Source organism: Xiphophorus maculatus, chromosome 19, assembly GCF_002775205.1.
Source record: "Xiphophorus maculatus strain JP 163 A chromosome 19, X_maculatus-5.0-male, whole genome shotgun sequence".
Lineage (NCBI taxonomy): Eukaryota > Metazoa > Chordata > Actinopteri > Cyprinodontiformes > Poeciliidae > Xiphophorus > Xiphophorus maculatus.
Window position 1 is genome coordinate 11724576 of NC_036461.1, and position 19371 is coordinate 11743946.

At 37.4% G+C, this 19371-nt stretch overlaps 1 protein-coding gene across 2 annotated transcripts in view; it reads left to right on the plus strand.

Moving 5' to 3' along the window:
- The first annotated feature begins 8251 nt into the window (after positions 1-8251).
- tfb1m (transcription factor B1, mitochondrial) overlaps positions 8252-19371 on the plus strand; it is a 34868-nt gene continuing 23748 nt past the window's right edge. The window contains exons 1-6 of one of the 2 annotated variants that reach the window (XM_023352487.1): positions 8252-8295; positions 8808-8954; positions 10056-10207; positions 10297-10405; positions 10493-10644; positions 11177-11296. In XM_023352487.1, the coding sequence (XP_023208255.1) occupies positions 8822-8954; positions 10056-10207; positions 10297-10405; positions 10493-10644; positions 11177-11296 (666 nt within the window). In that variant the 5' untranslated portion in view covers positions 8252-8295; positions 8808-8821. Of the gene's footprint in view, positions 8300-8807; positions 8955-10055; positions 10208-10296; positions 10406-10492; positions 10645-11176; positions 11297-19371 lie in introns of both variants that reach the window. The other variant, XM_005799153.3, reaches the window with a different exon arrangement.

The following is a 19371-nucleotide window of genomic DNA, read 5'->3' on the forward strand; positions in this document are numbered from 1 at the left end:
TGCCCTCCCTCTGTCACTCCCACAGCCTGCCCAGCTCTGCCTCACACTAAGGCGAACATCTTTTTTTTTTTTTTGTAACTCCCCTCCCTTTCCCCTTGAGAAGCCAGCTGATGGGTGTGTGAATGTGAAAAACAGGAGGGGGATCTGTGAGGGATGTTACACTCAGCTGTTGCTCAGTGAGAAGAAGCAGAGGTGCTGTGTGATGTTGTTTGTCACGGAGCCAGATCTTTTTACTCCAACGTCCCTCTCCTGTCTTTGTGATTAGACTCCGAGAAGCCGACTCTATATTTAACTTATCCTCTTTGGGTGCTGTTAGCAGCTGAGGATGGCTGAATGCTGGATGTTTTTGACCCGTTAACTCTTTCCCCCGCTGACCCTTAGTGACAGCTGAACCAGGCAACGCTGTTCTGTCATCCTGGGAAAGTCCAGTGACAGCAAGAGCCACCCGAGCTCTTGCAGTTCTCCAAAGAACTGCCAGCTGCTGACTTGGGAGGGCTGAGTGTGGTAAAACTCTGTAAGGATTTGGCAGCTTTTTTGGTGCTGCCTGCTGAAAACAATCTAATTTTGACCAGCTGTGGCTGGGGTACAGTAATTGTGCTTTGCATCAACGGGAACAGTTAGGTTTGTTTACTCCCTGACCAGTCTTGCATAAACACACCAAATCTTCCTTCACCTACCTATTTATTTGTGGGTTGACCTTCTTTGCAGCTCCACAGTGTTATTTAGCAGATCTTGTAATCATTAAAAAAAAAAAAAACTGGTAATTCAAGTTAAATTGACCTTTGAAGAAAAACATATAGTAATTATTCAAGTGAGATCATATCCACAAACAGTTTTTCTCATTCAACATGCAGACATAAAATCGCCTAACATTTGGGATAAGGCTGAACTGAGAACTAAGAAGTGCAGTAATTTGGAGGCTGAATTTGTGTTGTGACAACAGATTTCCTCACTTCTACCTTAGCTGTGGATTTCTGCAGTTCCTCCAGAGGTGCTATTGCCCTCTTGGTTGCTTCTAGTTAATGCTCAACTTGCCTGGTATGTTACGTTAGGTAGATGCTCATGTCTTTGTAGGTTACAATTATCCCCTACTTTTCTATTTTTAAATGATATAGACTGTAGTATGCTCTATGAGACATTATTGTTTTTTTGCTGTGTTCCTTGGTTTTCACTATATTACCATTCACTAATGTTCTCCAACTAACCTTTGGGGCCTTCACATAGCAGCTATGTTTATAGATTCATGAAACCTTCCTGTAACTTTCTTAGAAATTACCAAATTACCAAATAAATTTTCATGTAGCATACATTGACATAATAAATACTTTCTGTAACTTTCACTGAACTTGCATTAGACTCTCCTGTGACTCACTCAGCACTTTCAGGGAACTTTCATCAAATTTAGCGGAATCTTAGATCTTAGTTCCAGAATGGAACAGATGTTTTCCAGAACTTTTCTGAAACTTGCATGAAACTCAATGATTGACTGCCCAGAATGTATTATTTATATTCAGAAACTTTGTTTTATTATTTGATGTCTTGCAAATAAATGAAGCTAACCTATAAATGAAGTTGACCTTGACCTTGACTTGTAAATGAGGTCTTAGCATGGCACTTACCTCAAACTTATAAGATACTTTCCTAGAACTGTTATGGAGTGTACTCTTTACTTTCAAGAACTGGCCTGTATAATGAGGTGCCTTGTAACAGAATACTTGCAAAATCTTTGGACCAAACTGTCTTTCTGTTGGAAGTAATGAATGGTGCTGAAGGATTTTTATTAGTAAAGTTGTTACAAATCTTTGCAGTAAGCTTTTCTCATCTCACGGGTAACATTTATTAGACTAGAGATGATGTCTTCTCAAAGTTGGACTAAGTTTAACAACAGATTCAGTGGAATGTACTTCTGAATCTTCTGTTTCCTGACATTTCTGAGTTAATGTAAGCAACAAGATTGAATTCATATTTGGAAACAAAAAATCTCTTTATTCCTACCCAAATGTGTGCTAGCTGTTATTTGTTAATGTTTAATTTATTTGGATCTCAGAACAGTCATTTACTCTCTGGTTTTAAATCTTACATTACCATGCATTGATGTTATAATTTGCAGTTTGGAGATTTTTGTGGTGCCGTGGTTACATAATGCAAGAAGTCAAGGGAGTGCACCACAGTCTGCATTTTCCCTTCACTTAAAGTTTTGTATGGCGACCAGAGGGAAACACCACATGCTCAAAATGAAATGTTTATTTCTAAGTGGAAACGAAAGCAAACAGAGTTATGGCAGATGAGCATGGACACATTCACTCCCTGTTTTTTGGGTTGGGTTTTTTTTTCTTCTTCTCAGTCAGATATGTGCCCCAAGAGTAATTTTGCTGAAGCTGAACCATTAGCTCACCTAGGTGTGGTGCTATTGTAATGTTTTGTTTTCCAGTTACAACACATAGAGACAATAGATAAGACAATAATGAGTGGGTGTTAAAGGTTTTACTTGTTATTATTCATCTTGGAGGATTTTTGCCACCCTTATGAGTGATGTTAAGAATCAATTAGACCAAACTGATTCTTAGCTAAAAAAGCAAAACTAAGCAAAAAGCAAATAGAAATTCTGTTTGTTTGAAATGCACTTTCCTCATGAATGAAGTCATCCTGATACTGTTCATGTGGTATCAAAGAGGAAGATCTACCCAAAAATGAGGTCATGAGAAGGCTATTTTGATTAAATGCCACAGTTCCCACACCCTGAAATGATGTAATGTCGTGGGATTTTAGTGAAATGAAGGTTTTTTTTCTTTCTTTCTGTATACAATGCTTGCAGGAAGATGGTTCTGTCTGGCTCCATGGATACTGGTGTTCTTTTGAAACATTTCAGATATGAGGGCTGGTTGAAGTAGCATCACTTTTATGATGCAGTCAGAATGACTCACATCTGATCACCATGAGATGATAAAAAACACTGAAATAAATTGGTTGAAAGCTTCAGTATTAATCTTAAAAGTTATTAAATAATACATTAATAGGCAAATGAAAATACAGCCCTTCACAATCTTTGATAAGAGGATCCTTTAATCACCCCATGTTTTCAGAAGCGTTTCTCAGTGCTGATGTAATGACAGAGCTCCCATCCAACACTTGCAACTCTTGCAAAACAACTTGACATTCACTTTTACTCTTTCTCCTAGGACATCACCTCGGCTCTCCTGGGTCATTTTCAGTTTTGGCTGTGCTGACAGATACTAACGAGCTGTCCAAGCAGAGTGAGATTAGATTAGATGGAGACTACAGGGAACATTATGTTCCTGGCCAGCTGCCATGAAGAGATAAATAAAACCTCTATTTTAAAAAATGGCTGGAAAGCAATGGAAATCAAAATTATTCACCCCTGTCAAATTTGTTACACTTGCACATCAAAGGTTTTGTGAGATGATCTGGAACAAAAGAAAATTAAACTTAGTGAAGTTTAAATTTAAGTTTCTTTAATACTATCTTGTCATAATAAAGTACGAGTACATCTCAAAAAGTTACAATTTCACAAAGAAAGTAAAACTTTTATGTAAGCTCATTATACAAAGAGTGCAATGAATGCGATGAACATCTCTTCTCAAGCGGCGCGCTTTGTATCTGCTGAGTTTGCGCGGAGATGAAGGTTTGATAAATAAGCCTGATTTACATATCACTTTTGAGCTTTTAATAAAGTGTTTGAACTCTACTTTTAGCGCTTGAAAACAACTAATTTAATGGATCTTAAAAGCAAGAATAAGTGGCACAAGATTGAATTTGTTACAGATTTACTTTAATTCAAACTAAATGTCTAAATTATACATTGGGTATATATCAAATATTTGCAACCCTGTTACTATTTGTCTGAAGGTCCCTTTGTGTTTTGCAGAGAAACTACATCGACAAGCCACTGATATAAATTTGACTGCAATTTGACCACTTATGAGAATTAGACAGGCTTTATACACTGGCTTTTTGTCATCAACAGATCATTTTTATGTGTAATACATACATTTTCAGTAGAGTAAAGATTGTGGCCATCCTAGACAAATAATCAATTTATAGACTACATACATTCATCCATAATCCTGCATTGCCTAATCTATTTAGATAACTTCTGATGTGTGTTTGGGATTGACATCCTGTTGGGACACCCAGCAGACTTCATGTTTCAACCAGTTGTTTATTTGAGATGTAGAGTTTGAGAATTTGGAGGTACTTTTTCCTCTCTGTTGTTCTTTACACTGTGTGAAATGGACCACTTCCACTGCACTTCCATTGCATGACGATACTCCTACCAAGCTTGGCTGTTAGTGCAGTCTTCTCACATTTGAAAGAAGTCGTCTTTATTCCTGAAAACCTACAAAAAGTAAGATGTGTGTGCTCCATTTGGACTTGAAAAAGGAAATTTCTCCAAATATTAGTGGAGTGTTTGCATATATTTGAGCCTGTGTGGATTACAGAACATCCACCGTCTTATCAAAGTTGAATTTTATAAATCTAGTTCTTGTTAATAAATTCGGGGAAATTGTTGTGTACCCATTTTACCCCTGTAAAAGACAGATTCAGATGCATCACTGACAGCCTAAAATTAATATCACATTCAGTTAAAATCTAATGTTAGGGTATAACTGAACAATCCTTGTTGGTGGATGCTAAAGAAGGCATTATGGAAACCAAGCTGGCAGCTTACATGCAAAATAAGCTAAATGAAACTGCAAGAGTTTAAGAAAAATATTTTACAGGTTCTTAAATTCAAGTGATTAACCATTGTTGTGTTTACATATAAATGAGATCTTAGCAGAGAATTTATTTTAAATCTCTACTAAGATTTGGTAAATTATAGCTCTTAGCTAACACATTGCCTTATTGATTCCTATTTCTTTGGATGAATCCAGGAAAAAAAGTATAAAACATTTTTTGTGGTTTTCATACAACCATATGTTAATAAAACCATACTGAAGTGATTTGGCTTCAGTTGTGTTATTTTTGAAGAACTACCCTAGAAACAGTAAACTATCAACTAAAAGACCAATAATCTCTTAGTTTTATTGTAGATAATTTCAGCTATTACTAATCTGCTGTAGATAGTTATTAGGCCTGATGTGTCTTATGCTCATTATCCTCCTATTTAGACACATGCCCAGTATGATATCATGTCCAGGAACTTGAAAATTAAAAATCAGCTTAATTCCAAAGAAAGACCTTAAGGAATTCAAGACGACCTCCTTAAAAGATTACAGAAAAAACTTTAAAGAAATTAGAGGGAAATGTATAGCAAAGTGCTGTAAGTTTGTGTCGGTTCAGAAGTTTTGTTTTTTATCCACCTTGCACAAAAAAGAACCAGAAATTTGTGTTAATACTAATTTGAACATTGTGTTCTCCCTGAATGAGGTAATGAGAGAGTGAATTAGGTCGTCTCAAAATGGACAAGAAAACAAAGACAAAAAGAATGAAGCAGGTCCTATCCTTTCATTTTATACTGTAATAAAACTAAGATATTTCTTTCATTCATTTTTCCACAATAAGACCCTAGTTTTAGACTCCAAGCTGTCCCACGGGACCTAAATTGTCTCATAGTAATTTATTGTAAAAAAGAAAAAAGACCAACAAATCTCAGACAGCCACATAAATACCACGAAACATGTATCACCGGATTACAATCATCACCACAGGAATTTCAATGCTAAAGCACCACAGCTACATTTATGTACCAAAGGATGTTTAAAATCATTAAAAAAAAAAAAAAAGATTTACAGACAAAGGAATTAAGGTCTAGAGTTTCCTTTTCCCAACACAAGAATGCTGTCATGTCCAAAGCTGATAGATGTCCATGTTTTCATAAAAATAAAAAACAATAATGACATCATCCAATTTTTCAAACTCCTTTTAATCACAAGTCTCCTAAGATGACCCAAATTTCAAATATGTCCTTTAATTGTTTAAACATTTCCCAATATCATTATATTGCAGACTTATATCAACTCTTGCATAAAAGCAAAGTATAACTTTCCAAATACTGTAAGCTGTATCTCATTTGCTGTAATGACTGCACTTCAATTTGAATGCAAACTCCTTGTTATTTATGTGGTTGTGAAAAAGCACTATTTAGCTGGGAGTTTCTATAGTAAACAGAACATTCATAATCACATACATCTGGTTTCACTTCAGGGTCTTTTAACCCTGCTGAACTTGTTGAATCATCCATAACACATTCAGCTAAATAAGGGGAAAACAGAGACCCAGCAGGTGATTATCATCATAGCACTATGAACAGGCTGAGCATATGGGCGTTTTGTCTCTTGTGGTTTTTGTGTTTATTGATGTAAGTCTGTTTTGCTCAGAAATTATATACCCTTTTGCATTTCTGTCTTTGTTTTTTTCTCTGATGTCTCACTACGTGATGACTTACCAACCCAGAAATGTTAATTGCTTACGTCTCATTTCCTGCATTTGTTGAATGCATGCTACAGAGGCACGCATATTTTTCTCTAATGCTTTCTAATGCATATCATAATTTGCGATGGGCTTAATGGGGTTGCCATAGCAGCCAGATCCTACATTGTGCTTATTTCGGTCTCTACTGTTCAGAGTCGGAGTCTCCGTCCCAAGGTCAGCCACAGCAAGGCACAAAAGTCTCAGTCATCTGCCAAACAGAGAAGGCGGCGGGTATTTCCAAACCGAGCTCAGACTTCTGTGCCCCAGCAGGAGCAAAGAGGGGAGACCACACAGCTGTTGGGCTCAGTCCAAATAACAGCTGTGCATCAGCCAGCTTAACAAAAATACTTAGGCTACATTTTATATTCTGAGATTTTTTACAAGTTGCAAAAATGATAATGGAAGTACATTAGAGCCCTGTCTTTTTGTTCTTTCGAAATAACACTAAGATATTTGATTTTTAAAAAGTCATTTACTTTATTTTGGCTTTCATAACATGGGCAAACACTTCACATACAATTCCATACTCATCAACCAACACTGGAGCCTTTAGCCACACAAAACAGAAAAACAACAACTTTTACATCGGTCAATAAATACACCAAATATTTACATATATTATATAAAAATTCATATTACTATCTTTATTAGTTTGGCTAGGATTACCAAAATTATTTCTTGGACATGAAAAAATTGAAAAAAATATAATTGAATATCCAGATTCACTGAGTAGAACTTGAAGCAGAACTAGTCAATAGGAATATTAAATTATGTTCATTTCAACTGTTTTTCACATTCCAGACCCCACAAATATTGTTCTGTACATTTGTAACCTCTCCAAAACGTTTAGTCCAGGGCCCAGCAATGATCAATGTTTTAATAAGGACAAAAAATGTGGCTTCACTGGAGTTAGCAGGTGTTTTTAAATTTCCTTCACATTCTGAATCCACCATGTTCTGTGTTATTTAGGGATTCCCAATCTCACGTTATCTGTGTCAGGAGAAACTGGCAGAGGAAATACTGGAAAATGGAGATGCGGTGGCTTGATATTCCAAGGGATTCTTAAACTTTTTAACTTCTGACTCTGACTATAGACTTTGACTATAGACAGTTTTTTATGTTGTTTGTTTGATTGGGACAGATACAAGAAACTTTAATCAAAACAGTCTAATGCCTTCATCAGTGTATATAGTAGCCATGGCTAACTGACAAAACTTGTCCCTAGAAGGACATATAACAGCTGATTTAAATGAAAAGTTAGATCACCGGTAAGTACAATAAAATGATGAAAATAGATGCAAAACAATGTACTTTTGATTACTGAATTATAACAATTACAATGTTTAAAAATTAGTGTGATTCTGATTTTTAACCAATAAATAAGCCATAAAATTAATATTTTAATTTCAGTTATGGTCTTAAAATAAGATGGTAATGTGTTCCAAAACTTACAAGTCGTATAATAGAGAAGGTTGTCTGTTAGTGACAACACAAACCACCTCAACTATTGTTATAGTTTATGAGGATGATTTATATATTTTGTTACATTTATTTTTAGAACTACTCATTTATATAATGACCTTTTGATTTAATTCCATCGCTTGTAATTGTTGACTCCACTTTACAAAAAATTGCTTTTTTATTACATTAAATACCAGCTATTATTGAAAGAAATGTCTACATCTGGTGGCTACGTAGCAACAGTACATCACCAGAGAACAAATTTTGAAGGACATGGCGAAACCGGCCATACTTTTATTTGATTGGTTAAAAAAATGTGCTTCCTTTTGGCTGATTGGATATCAACACTATCACGTGTACGGAAATGCACCGGAGAAAAACGGGACACTGGGGACAAACGTGGGTAAATAATTCAGTAGTTTCATGATTATGTTCTTATTCCACTCTGTTTGTAGTGAAATTTCAACCTAATGCCCATTGTTAGAATCACTGTTAATCGTGTCGTAGACATTAATAGCTACCCCACTGGCTCTGTAAACAGCATGTGGACTAAGACGCTAACATTAGCCGCTAACGAGTATGCGAGCTGTCAACAAGCGGTCTGGTTGATTCATTACGTCCTGACTGATTAGTTATCGCTAGAAAAATGTACACATAAATATGTTTCACGGAGTGCAGAATGAACTTGTACCGTTGGTTATTTTGCCACGCATTAAACTTACCTCTTGATGTAGGGTAAAAAATTGCGTTGTTTTGTGAAGGTGATATTCTGTTATACCACTGGGTGGTGTAGTGATAATTTTGAATCTAAAACGTACAATGTCAGACTCACAATTGATCTGGTGTACAAGCCTCTGAATATTAAAAATAGAAAATTGTGAATTGATCAGGTTTGTATTTCATTGCTTTAGTATTCACTTGCACAATGGCTGCTTCAAGGAAAGTGGGATCTTTGCGCCTGCCTCCGCTGCCCACTGTAGGTGAGCTGATAAAGCTGTACAACCTGCGAGCAGAGAAGCAGCTTTCCCAGAACTTTCTGCTGGACTTAAAGCTCACAGGTTAGTCTTCCAACCGAATTTCAGTTTAACATGATGTAAAAGTGAATGAGATCCCGGCAGTGACGTGTGTTTTTGCTGATGATTTCAATCTTTTATGTATAACACATTACCTTATTTTAAGGCATCAAAAGCAGCCTTAAAATAAGGCAAAAGTAGCAGTCCTCTGTCAGAGGACACTTTAAGTCCTCTGAATGGAGGACTTAAAATAACAATTATGTCTTAAATGTGTGTAATTAAGCAATTAAACTGAGTTAGAAAATACATTCACTTACATCTGTGATTTTTCAGCCGTCAGAGATCTTGTAGGCCTGTGATTTCAAACTGCATTCAGCTAGGTTTAGTAATTCCTAAAAAAAATATATGTATATCTTTTTAATTAAAAGAAGCATCATTAGTTCAGTATGTCTCTACTTACGCTGGCATACTGCTGCACATAATGACTTTATTGTCTGTCATATGCTTTCATCAATTTGGTCTCAAGCTGAGTTACTGTGCTGATGAGTTTGACAAACAATAGTGACAGTTTATATCCACTGCATCACAGGAAGTGTGAATTAATTTCCTATAATGTTATTTCACAGGAAGTTATTTCTGTGAATATATAAATATACAAATATAGTTTTACATATGCTGACTCAAAATTTCTATTTTATTTAATGCTTTGTCGTGACATTTTATTTATTAATTTCAAATGGCAATTAAATCTTTATGTTTAGAAATAATTATGGAATGATTCATTGTTTGATGTACTTCTGTGGATTTGGCCTCAGAGCTCTCCTAATGAGAGGACTTGCTCAGGTTTTTTGCAACCCTTGAGAGCGACGGCGGTAATATGATTATAAGTGATGCAGTGCAGGTCTGATCTGCTCTCTTGTCCTCTGGCAAGGTGATTGTTAGATTAATGTCTCTCTTCATCCAGCAGAAGCTTACCAGTATTGAAACACCGGGCAGCATCAATCTTAATTTAGATGATAAAAACATGTGATTAGAGACTGCATTGTTTGCATTTGGAGGAGCTGAACTCATCTGAGGTAGTATAACGTGTATACTAATATGTTTTAATTTTTTTTTTTTTTTAATCATTACCTTTAATGTTTTCAGACAAGATAGTTCGCCAGGCCGGCAGTTTGACAGGTGCTCACGTCTGCGAGGTGGGTCCAGGTCCTGGTGGTCTCACCCGCTCCATTCTTAATGCAGAAGCGGCAGATGTGCTAGTTGTGGAGAAAGATTCACGCTTCATCCCTGGACTGAAGGTAAATTAAAACAAACTTGTTGGCCACTTACAGAGGGACTGTTTAATGGCAGGTTTCTGTGGAAGTTGTTAAAGATGTTGTTTTTCCAGCTGCTGTCTGAGGCATCACCAGGCCGGCTGAGGATTGTTCACGGAGACATTCTCACCTACAGGATGGATCGAGGATTCCCAGCAGCTATCTCAAAGCCTTGGGAGGAAGGTGAGAGAGAAAAAAAAATAACAGGAGATGTTAGATTACTCTGGTTGAAATATGTTTGTATGACTTAAATGTTTGGTTCTGTCAAAGACCCACCAAACCTTCACATCATTGGGAACCTACCATTCAGTGTCTCGACCCCACTCATAATCAAGTGGCTGGAAAATATAGCAGACAGGACGGGGCCGTTCACCTTCGGACGCACCCGACTCACCCTCACGTTCCAAAAGGAGGTGGCAGAGGTGGGTGAACACATACTGCTGCCTCTCATGGTGTCAGAAATCACATAAAAGCAGATTAAAAATAATAATGTGACTATTATCAACCGATATTTAACTTCCAGCTCAGTTTTCTTTGCGCCAAAATATTTCACTGTGGCTTTGCTTGATTTTATTTTTTTTTATTTATTGACCTCCTGGCATCCAGTCTTTATGCACAATTTTCACCTGCTGAGAGTCCTATTCTGCTTCTGAAAAAAATGAAATTATCAACTCTATAGAGCTTCTCAAAAGAAGGAAGGTTTAATCTTTCCAAAATTTCTTAGTAGATGATTCTGCAAATTTTTGGATCTAATAAAATAGAGTAGCCTAACATCACTAGGTTACATTTTATTTTAATCTGAGAAGTTGCCTTTGGACAGCAGAGTCTAAACAGTCCAGTCCTTTATTTTTTTTCTATGTGGCCTACGTAAGATGCTTCTGATGTCCAGATACAGAACTCTGTGAACATCGGTTTTAATTTACCGAAACGTCTTGTTTTTTTCCCTTCATCCAGAGGTTGACAGCCAGCACCGGCAGCAATCAGAGAAGTCGTCTGTCCATCATGGCTCAGTATCTTTGCACCGTCAAGAAGTGCTTCGTCATCCCTGGGCGAGCGTTTGTTCCCAAGCCAGAGGTAGGACTTTTAATTTATCTGGTAATCAGACAAGGCCTCATCTGTTTACTGAGCCCTTTGGCTGCACAATGTATCTCAAACGTGTTGTCATTACAATATCACTCTCTTCAGTTTGCATATGATGGTCTGCAATAAGTACTGGCTCATTACTTAAATACCACAGATTCTGGCTCTCTATGCCTTCAATTTATTTAGTGACCCTTGTGATTTAATGCAACATAAAAACGAAGTCATTAAAAAGCTATAACTAAGTTTGGCAAAGCAGCAGACGCTGGTCAGAAAGAACTTTTTCACTCAAGCTTTGTGCTTACAAGGGAAATTTCAGATTTTATTTTACAAGTGGGATACTTATCATCTGGTTATTATCTGTTTTTTGTTTATCATAAGTCATACTGTTCTTGCACAGTTCAGCAATATAATGCATATCATATTTTCTCAATATTATGCAGCCCTAATCAGCACAAACCTTTTTTGGTTTTGGTTCTGATTGAGGTGTGGCAGATAAAATAGTCTGGCTACATATATGCATCTGTGATCTCATCCATAATTTAAAGGTGAAGTTAAAATAAAATGTCTTTGGTATATCACTGTCTAAGAGGTGGCAGCTGGCAGATTTCTCCCCCCGGGTGACACTTGGTTCTCCTCATATGGACCCACATTCCCATCAGAGTCCGTCATCTCATCCCCATTACTCTTCTCCTTTCTCTCTCCTTCTTGCTTTTGGGCTTCATTCGATTTTAAATCAGTGTTTTCTCTCTTCCGTCTCTGGACTCTTTCTGAGTTGTAATGATGCCTGGTGGGTATTTGAGATGTGGCACAATCTCCCTGTTCCATGTAATGAGAGCCTTGTTCTTTTTTTAGGCCCAATATCTCTGTCTTTATCTTTTTACCCACACACAGATGTCTCAGTGGCAAAAGAAAGATGATATGGCTTATGTAACATGAGACTTTTTCTTTTAATCAGTGGCAGAGGTTTTTTTTCAGAACTGGGGAATCCATTAAGAAAATACAAGCCCTCATGTTGGTGAATAAAGAGTTCTTCAGAGAGATATTTTGAATCCTAGACAAAAGTCTTCAGAAAGGCTCAAGGGGTTCATCGACATTAATGCAAATGTTGTAGAAAACCCTTGGGACAAGTGAAACCACGTATGCATTGTCTTGGATCAAGCAGATAGGTGTCAGGTGGTCCCTTAAAGACAGGGAAGTTCTTTAGGAGTCCTACTCAAGGTAAATATTTAATCTCCAGCAAAGAGTAAAATGCAGCAGAGTGAACGGGCGCCACACTGATTGTTCATTCTCTTAGAAGAGATTCCAATGATTATTTCATCACCCACTGCTGTCTCGTTTCTCCGTTTGTTCTCTCTTGAGCATCTCATTTTTCCCTGTTTGTCAAACTGCAGCTTAGCAGTACTGGAGCATGCTTGTTGGCACTTTGAAATATTTGCTCAGGGTTACATGTTGACTCTCACATGATGAACAGTGCACATGTGATTTTAAATCCTTTTTTTTTTTTTTTTTTTTTTTAAATGTTTTGACTGAAATAAAATTATATTTGAATTCAGTTCTTTTTCATATCCGTGTGTAAATTTTCAACTCTTGAGAAAAAAACTTAGTGAAGATCAAAACTCGTGCTCTCTTGACAGCAAAGATAGCATCCATTCACGGCGTGACAAGATGGAGACTGATCCACATTTAAAGAGAACCTTTGGACTTTTAAAAAGCAAAGGAGCACTACTTGATATTCATGATAATCTGATAGTTGATCTCTTTATGCTTCAAGAAGGCCAATGCATTTATCTTTTAGATCATACTGCTTTAGTTATCTCAAACATTAATTTATATAACAAATTGGGTCCTTTTTAGAATATTTTTGCCATTAAACTTAATTTAAAACCCAGAGATTACACAGATGAGCCGCTACATTCCTGTAGTGTAACTTTTTTTCATTATCTATATGAAAGGCAAGAAAATCTCAAACTCTTACTGAGTTTTCCTCACTATGGGATGGTTACTAAACATTCAGCATTGCCATTGCTAAATCAGCACGTTGCATGTTCCAGGTGTCTATTCCTGATAAGTGTTTTAAAGGTGGAATTAATATCAATAGACCAGATGAGCACTCTTTGATGAGCAGATTTCCTGCTGCTTACGCCCCATAAAAGATCAAGCATTTTTTTATGTTGTCCCCTCAACAGCACGCAGAGCCCCTCTTTGATATAATGTCATGCAGTATTATTCATAAAAAGTTCTATGGCTCTTTGTTGTTTACTGCACTTACACGCCAGTGTAATCATACAGAATTGCAGGAACAGTAAAAATGTCCTGCCTGGTTTATGGAATAACATTAAAAGGTGCAGGAAGAGAACCGATGAAGTCTGTGGCATGCAGAAACAAGAGCCGTCTGATCAAATTCTTTTATCTAAATGAATACCAAGAAGCATATCAAAGGTGTGTGTACAGATTGTTGCAAAGCAAACACAATATCTCTGTAGTTAACATTGACGTAAATATATTGCAATGCTTAACTATTAAGCTATTATATTAAATGTTTAATTAAAGCAAGTGTTCACATCATTAGAATAATTTACTAAAATATAATGCATACTTTTATGATTGTAGTTTTTAAATATATCCTAACTGTTAATGAACTAAAAGAATGTATTTGTTTTTTTATTTAGTTTATAAACCAGCCTCACTGGCAACAGTTTGACCTCCAATACTTAATGTATAAAAAGTAGAATAAAATTGTATTTGTTGGGTACTAACTATTGTTGTTTTTAATGCTCTGGTCATAAAGAAGCACAACATCTATCAGTGCTGTTCTTTATGCAGTTGATCCAGTGTATTTTTACTTCAGGTAATCTACACACTGGTCTGTGCTGGTTCGTGTGTGTCTGAAACCTCCTGCTATGTGCTTTTAACTTTGCCCAAATTAAATTTTCATTATTGAGCTCCTCTACAGCCAGATGCTCTGTCTTTACCATTAAAAACTGCAAGGAGCAACTCAGCTAAGCCAACACAGGAAACTCAAGAAAAGAAAATCCAGTGAAGGGCAAAATCTCTTCTTATGTATGCTCTCTGGGCTACTACTGCTCTATGCTTTCTCAGGCTGTGTAAAGGTTTATTGAACCACACTGGTGTCTATAGATCATTCTTCAGCTTAGTGGTCTAATTGTAGGTATTATCTCTCTCCAACGGAAGCACAGGGATCACTGACTGTGTTAATGAAGAGGAATTTATGCAAACTAAAGCACAATTACCAAGGTTTTCCCTTGCCTTGTAATTTAATTGTCAAGAGTTCAAGCTTTGTGTTAGTTATGTCTATCCTTTATGTTCATGTCAGGTCAATCATACAGGTTAAATAAATTAAAATATTAATGAAAAGTTAATTTATTTCTGTAATTCAATTCAGAAAGTTCAGATATCTGTTCATTTCGAAGATTGCAGCTTTCTGAATCCCAGTCCAGTTTCTAAAAAATGCTATAGAAGACCAACAAAGAAGGTTTTAACACACAAATATGTTATAACATCTATAAGAAAGTAAGCCTCAGGAGGTCATTGCTAAAGCAACTGGTTGTTCTTACATTGCTGTGTGTAAAGCTGAATGAAAGGGGACAAAAAAGGTAGATAAAGGTACTTTTTAATTCTGTCAGTCTTAGCCTTCAGCTGGTGTTTAATCATACACTGCTACTACTGTCCTTAACTACAGTTCACTGCTCTGCACCTGTCACTAGCCATTCTAACTTGGATGAGTGTAAGCACGGGTTGTTTAACCTGAAGACGAGAAGCTCTGCCAAAATTAATCCAGCTTGGACAAAGATAAAAATTCCTCTGTCCTATAGAAAAACCAGAGAACTGCAAGAATTGTACTGTCCAGTCAGTTAATTCAGATAACTTCCCTTGTTTTTCATTAGCTATTTGGATTGTTTGGAAAAACCCACATTAATTAATTTGTTTTTGAAGTTTCATGAAATAGACTCAACTGGAGACCGGAAAGTGTACTGAGGACTTCTATTTTGTTTGGAATTGAACTGAACTGTTCGGTTATTGACTTGGAAATATTTAAAACTGCCTGGTTGGTTATCACTAACTTTAGGTTTATACTAACTTGCTTAGGTTGAGAAATGTACTTTCTTACTTGCATCTTTTGTGAGGTTTGTGGGGTCATATGTAAAAATTCTGACAATTTTAGGAGACAGACCTTTGACCCTAAAACAAATTATTCAAAATCATCACACAATACATGGACATTTAAGAATGATGACAGCTGTTATTATCTTACACAAAATGTAATTTTATTTTTAGAAATTTTGGGTTTTCATTCCAGGCTATATAACTAAGTTACTGTTATTTTTTTTTTTTTACATGAAACTCAAATTTATTGAGAGGCTCCTGCATATTTTTAACTTTTTGTCCCTCGTTCCGGTCCAGTCACTGACCTCCTCCGCTGCAGTCACCAGAAACTATCTTTGAATAGGACTCGTATGAAATAAGCCATATAAGGTGACATGGCACACGCATGGCTATGTGGAAAGTGTGATTAAAAACCTTTGAAGTGATTCAGTGCTGTATAATGAAATAAACAATGAGTCACGTCAAGTTGCTAAAAAGCTGCAGAATGACAGCCTGCTGGGGAAAAAATAGCTTGAGTTGAAGAAGGGGAAGTAGGACGGTTGTCGTTTGATTGGCTGGTTGATTAGAACGTAGAGGAGCTGACCAGTTCCGCCTAATGAGTTGGGGAAATGTTGCATCTATTTTACATCAGCCACTGCTGGGTCTATACTGATGAGGGTTGAGGAGATCGGCTCTTATCCTGCCTGCTTAATTTGTCCCTTCTGCCCCAGAGTGCAGCATGCTCCTTGTGTCACATTGAGTGACAGAGAACGTCCTTGACGTTTTCCAGGGAGCATCGAATGGCTACTTTGATGTTACTTAAATTGCCTTGAACTTCTACTTCTTCCCATAATCTCACCCTACTACTTCTATTAAGTCACTCTGCTTCTTTTAATTTTCACTCCGATATATATGAGCACTTCCCTGAATGTTATATGCTTATATTGAACTTTTTTTTACCATCTCATAGGAAGAGCTATTTTTCAGACTTTACTTAATTTGTCATGTGAAATTTATAATCGTGTCAGAGGTGAAGGAGTTTTTGAGTGCATACTGCCATCAGGCATTTTCATCTTGAGTGTGAACACCCAGCCATGCAGAATCATCCTCCAGGAAAGATTTGATTTTGTCTCAGTGTGCCCATATATAAATACATCACATGGCTTCTAGTATCAAATCTAGTATCAAATATTTAGAAATATCTGCCCAGTCCTCTATGCAACATAACTGCAGCTCAATCAAGTTTGATGGAGGGCGTCTGTGTATGTTTATCTTTGTTGTAAAGATTAGCTTTACTGTCCCTGGATCAGAAAAGCATTCCCACAGAATGATCCTGCCACCGCCATTTTTCACAGTTTGAAAGGCGAGTTAGGGTAATGTACAGTATTGTTTTAATTCATTGCATGTAGGTCTAATAGTTCCTTCCACTTAGTAATTGTTCAATGCTTTTTTTTTTTGGTCTTTCAACTAATGTCCCAGTATCATGTATTAAGGTTTGCCGTTTTAAAATAATGTGAAAAAGGACATTGTTTGAGTTGAAAGAATGCAGGGATGGAAATGACAGATGTGATGTATGTGACAAAACAAATCCAGGAAAAGGGCTTCTTCATCCATGCCAGTACAGAGCAGCAGAAGACAGATTGGTGACAGAGATGGATCTGAAGGGAAAGTGAGGCGTACCTCTAGCAGATGGTTGTCTGCATGTCTCTGAATAATGGCTGCATCAGCCGTCACCCACCAGCTAACAAGAGGAAAGCCCTGCACATGTTGGCCTTGTACGCAGTTGTTTACCAAGAGCACAGGCCAGATGAGCTGAGCTTGATTAAATTGCATTGAGCATCTGTAATGTAATAACAGGAAGAGTTTGAGTCTCTGCAGAATCCTGCATATCCATCTGCAGCTTGACCATTTATTTTTCTGTTTAAATTTTATCTTGAATTTTAGGATACGCTTTTGTGTTGCTGAATCCGATAAAAATCAGTCCGGTAAAACTCACTCATAGTGATGGATCTCTTCTGTGCGACCTTTTGCAGCCCACCTGCAGGAGCAGCAGAGGTGAAAATTGACTCTGAGGAACTGAACTGCTTTCTAGTCTCCTCCTTACGCACTATTCATCTACTTCTATTTATATCTCATAAACGAAGTCAAATGACTCTTTCCTCTAGAGAATTGAGGAAAAATATTTCAATAACTAGTGCCAGAGGGGAAAATGTCAGAAGAGAGTGTCTTAAGTCGTTCTAGACCAAGGGTAAACTAGACCTAAAAATACTCGGCCTCCACTTCTCTTCTGAAACAAAATGCAAAGGTTGGCATAGCTGGTTTATCACCTCTCCAGAGACGCTGCTCCTAATGAACCATGCAGTTTGCTGCGAGTTAGTGCTCAGTTTAGGAAATTAAGCTCTGTGTAGTTATTGATTATACAGGATGCAAGCATGTAGAAGATTTATAAAGTTGCAAATGAGCAAAGCGTTGCTTAAAAACACTTTTAGGAAATGAAGTGCGTAAAACAAGCAGGTACCAGTTTTAAAAAAAATCTCACTGCTCAGAAACATTTTTTATCTCATTCTGTGGGATCCCCAATGCCTTCCCATACAAGAAGGGAAATATAGTCATGGCACTGAGTTTGGTGCACTGCAAACACTTGAATGATGCAAAGTCTAAAGCACAAAAACACAAGTGCAAGAGAAAAATGCTGCAAGCACAAAAAATGGAAGCCAAAAGGAATGTGCAGCAACTCTGCTGTTTGCATCTGTCGGCCAATGTACCTCCCAGTGGGATGTGCTCAGAACACCTCCAGAGGTTTTTCTCCAGGAAACATCAAATAATAAAAAATTGGATAACCAGCACTTGACAATTTGTTTTCCTGTTAATGTAGGCAAGCTGAATGAGTTTCAGCAAAATCAGGTGCCTGAAACACCTGAATTAGCTCCATTTGATGAAGAGAAGCAGTGACTCAGCTTTTACTGGAACGAGACATCAGCATAAATGAACTCTGTTTGAAGCAGAGACTGAACTGTGACCTAAATGGAGCAGGTAAACTCTGTCTTGGGCCTCAGACTCAGTGGAGCTGACTCTCATCCCCTCGGATGCCAACTGCTGAAGGTCACGGCATGAAGACTCCATCTGAAGGACATCATCTGTATAAAGTAATGGCGCGATCCCAAACTTCACTTGACTATGCCAACAAGCAACCAAAACAGAAATCCTAAATGCTGAACTCATGTGCTGAAACCTGAATTAAATCATAAAATCCCTTAATTCTATGAGCAACGATGCACTAAGGATGAGTGGATCTGGTGGGAATCTGATTGAGTTTCTCTTACAAACTTAATTAAAGCAGTGCATGATCTTTACATTGATCAGCATCATTAATGAAATTGATTAGAAAATGGTGAAGCCTTCTACACCTTTCACGCATTTAGCCGCCTCCTTCTTCATCTTGCAGAAATCCCCACAGCCGCACTCACTGCCCGGGGCTCAAAGCGGAGATATTGAAAGGCCTTCTTTGAACTGTCAGCCTGTATTGTTTTCCTACGAGCTCTGCTTTTGTCATCTCCGTAGCTTTTTACTGCCTTTGTCAGCAGTTTACTGCTCAGCCAAGGTCGTTGCTATTATTCCAGCAGCCTCGTGTGAACGTCGAGACCACAACAGAGCTGCTCTGACAATGGAAGGTCATTTCCCTCTCGAGCGTCGATGGCGGCTTTATACCTCCGGTACGAACATTCATGAGCATAACTGCCTCACCAGAACAAAAAGACGCACATTAAGGTTGGCGACGTACTGCTGCCATTTGGTGCTCAGTTTATTTTTAGGAATTGGGGTGTGTTGTAAGTGCCACTTCCACTCGCTTTTGTCACATTAATGCCAAGTCTTCTTTTCTTTTTTTTTTTTCTTATGGTGGGCTGACTGTTGACTGAGCCAGAATGTCGACCAAATAATCTGAATGTTAACATGGAAGAAGA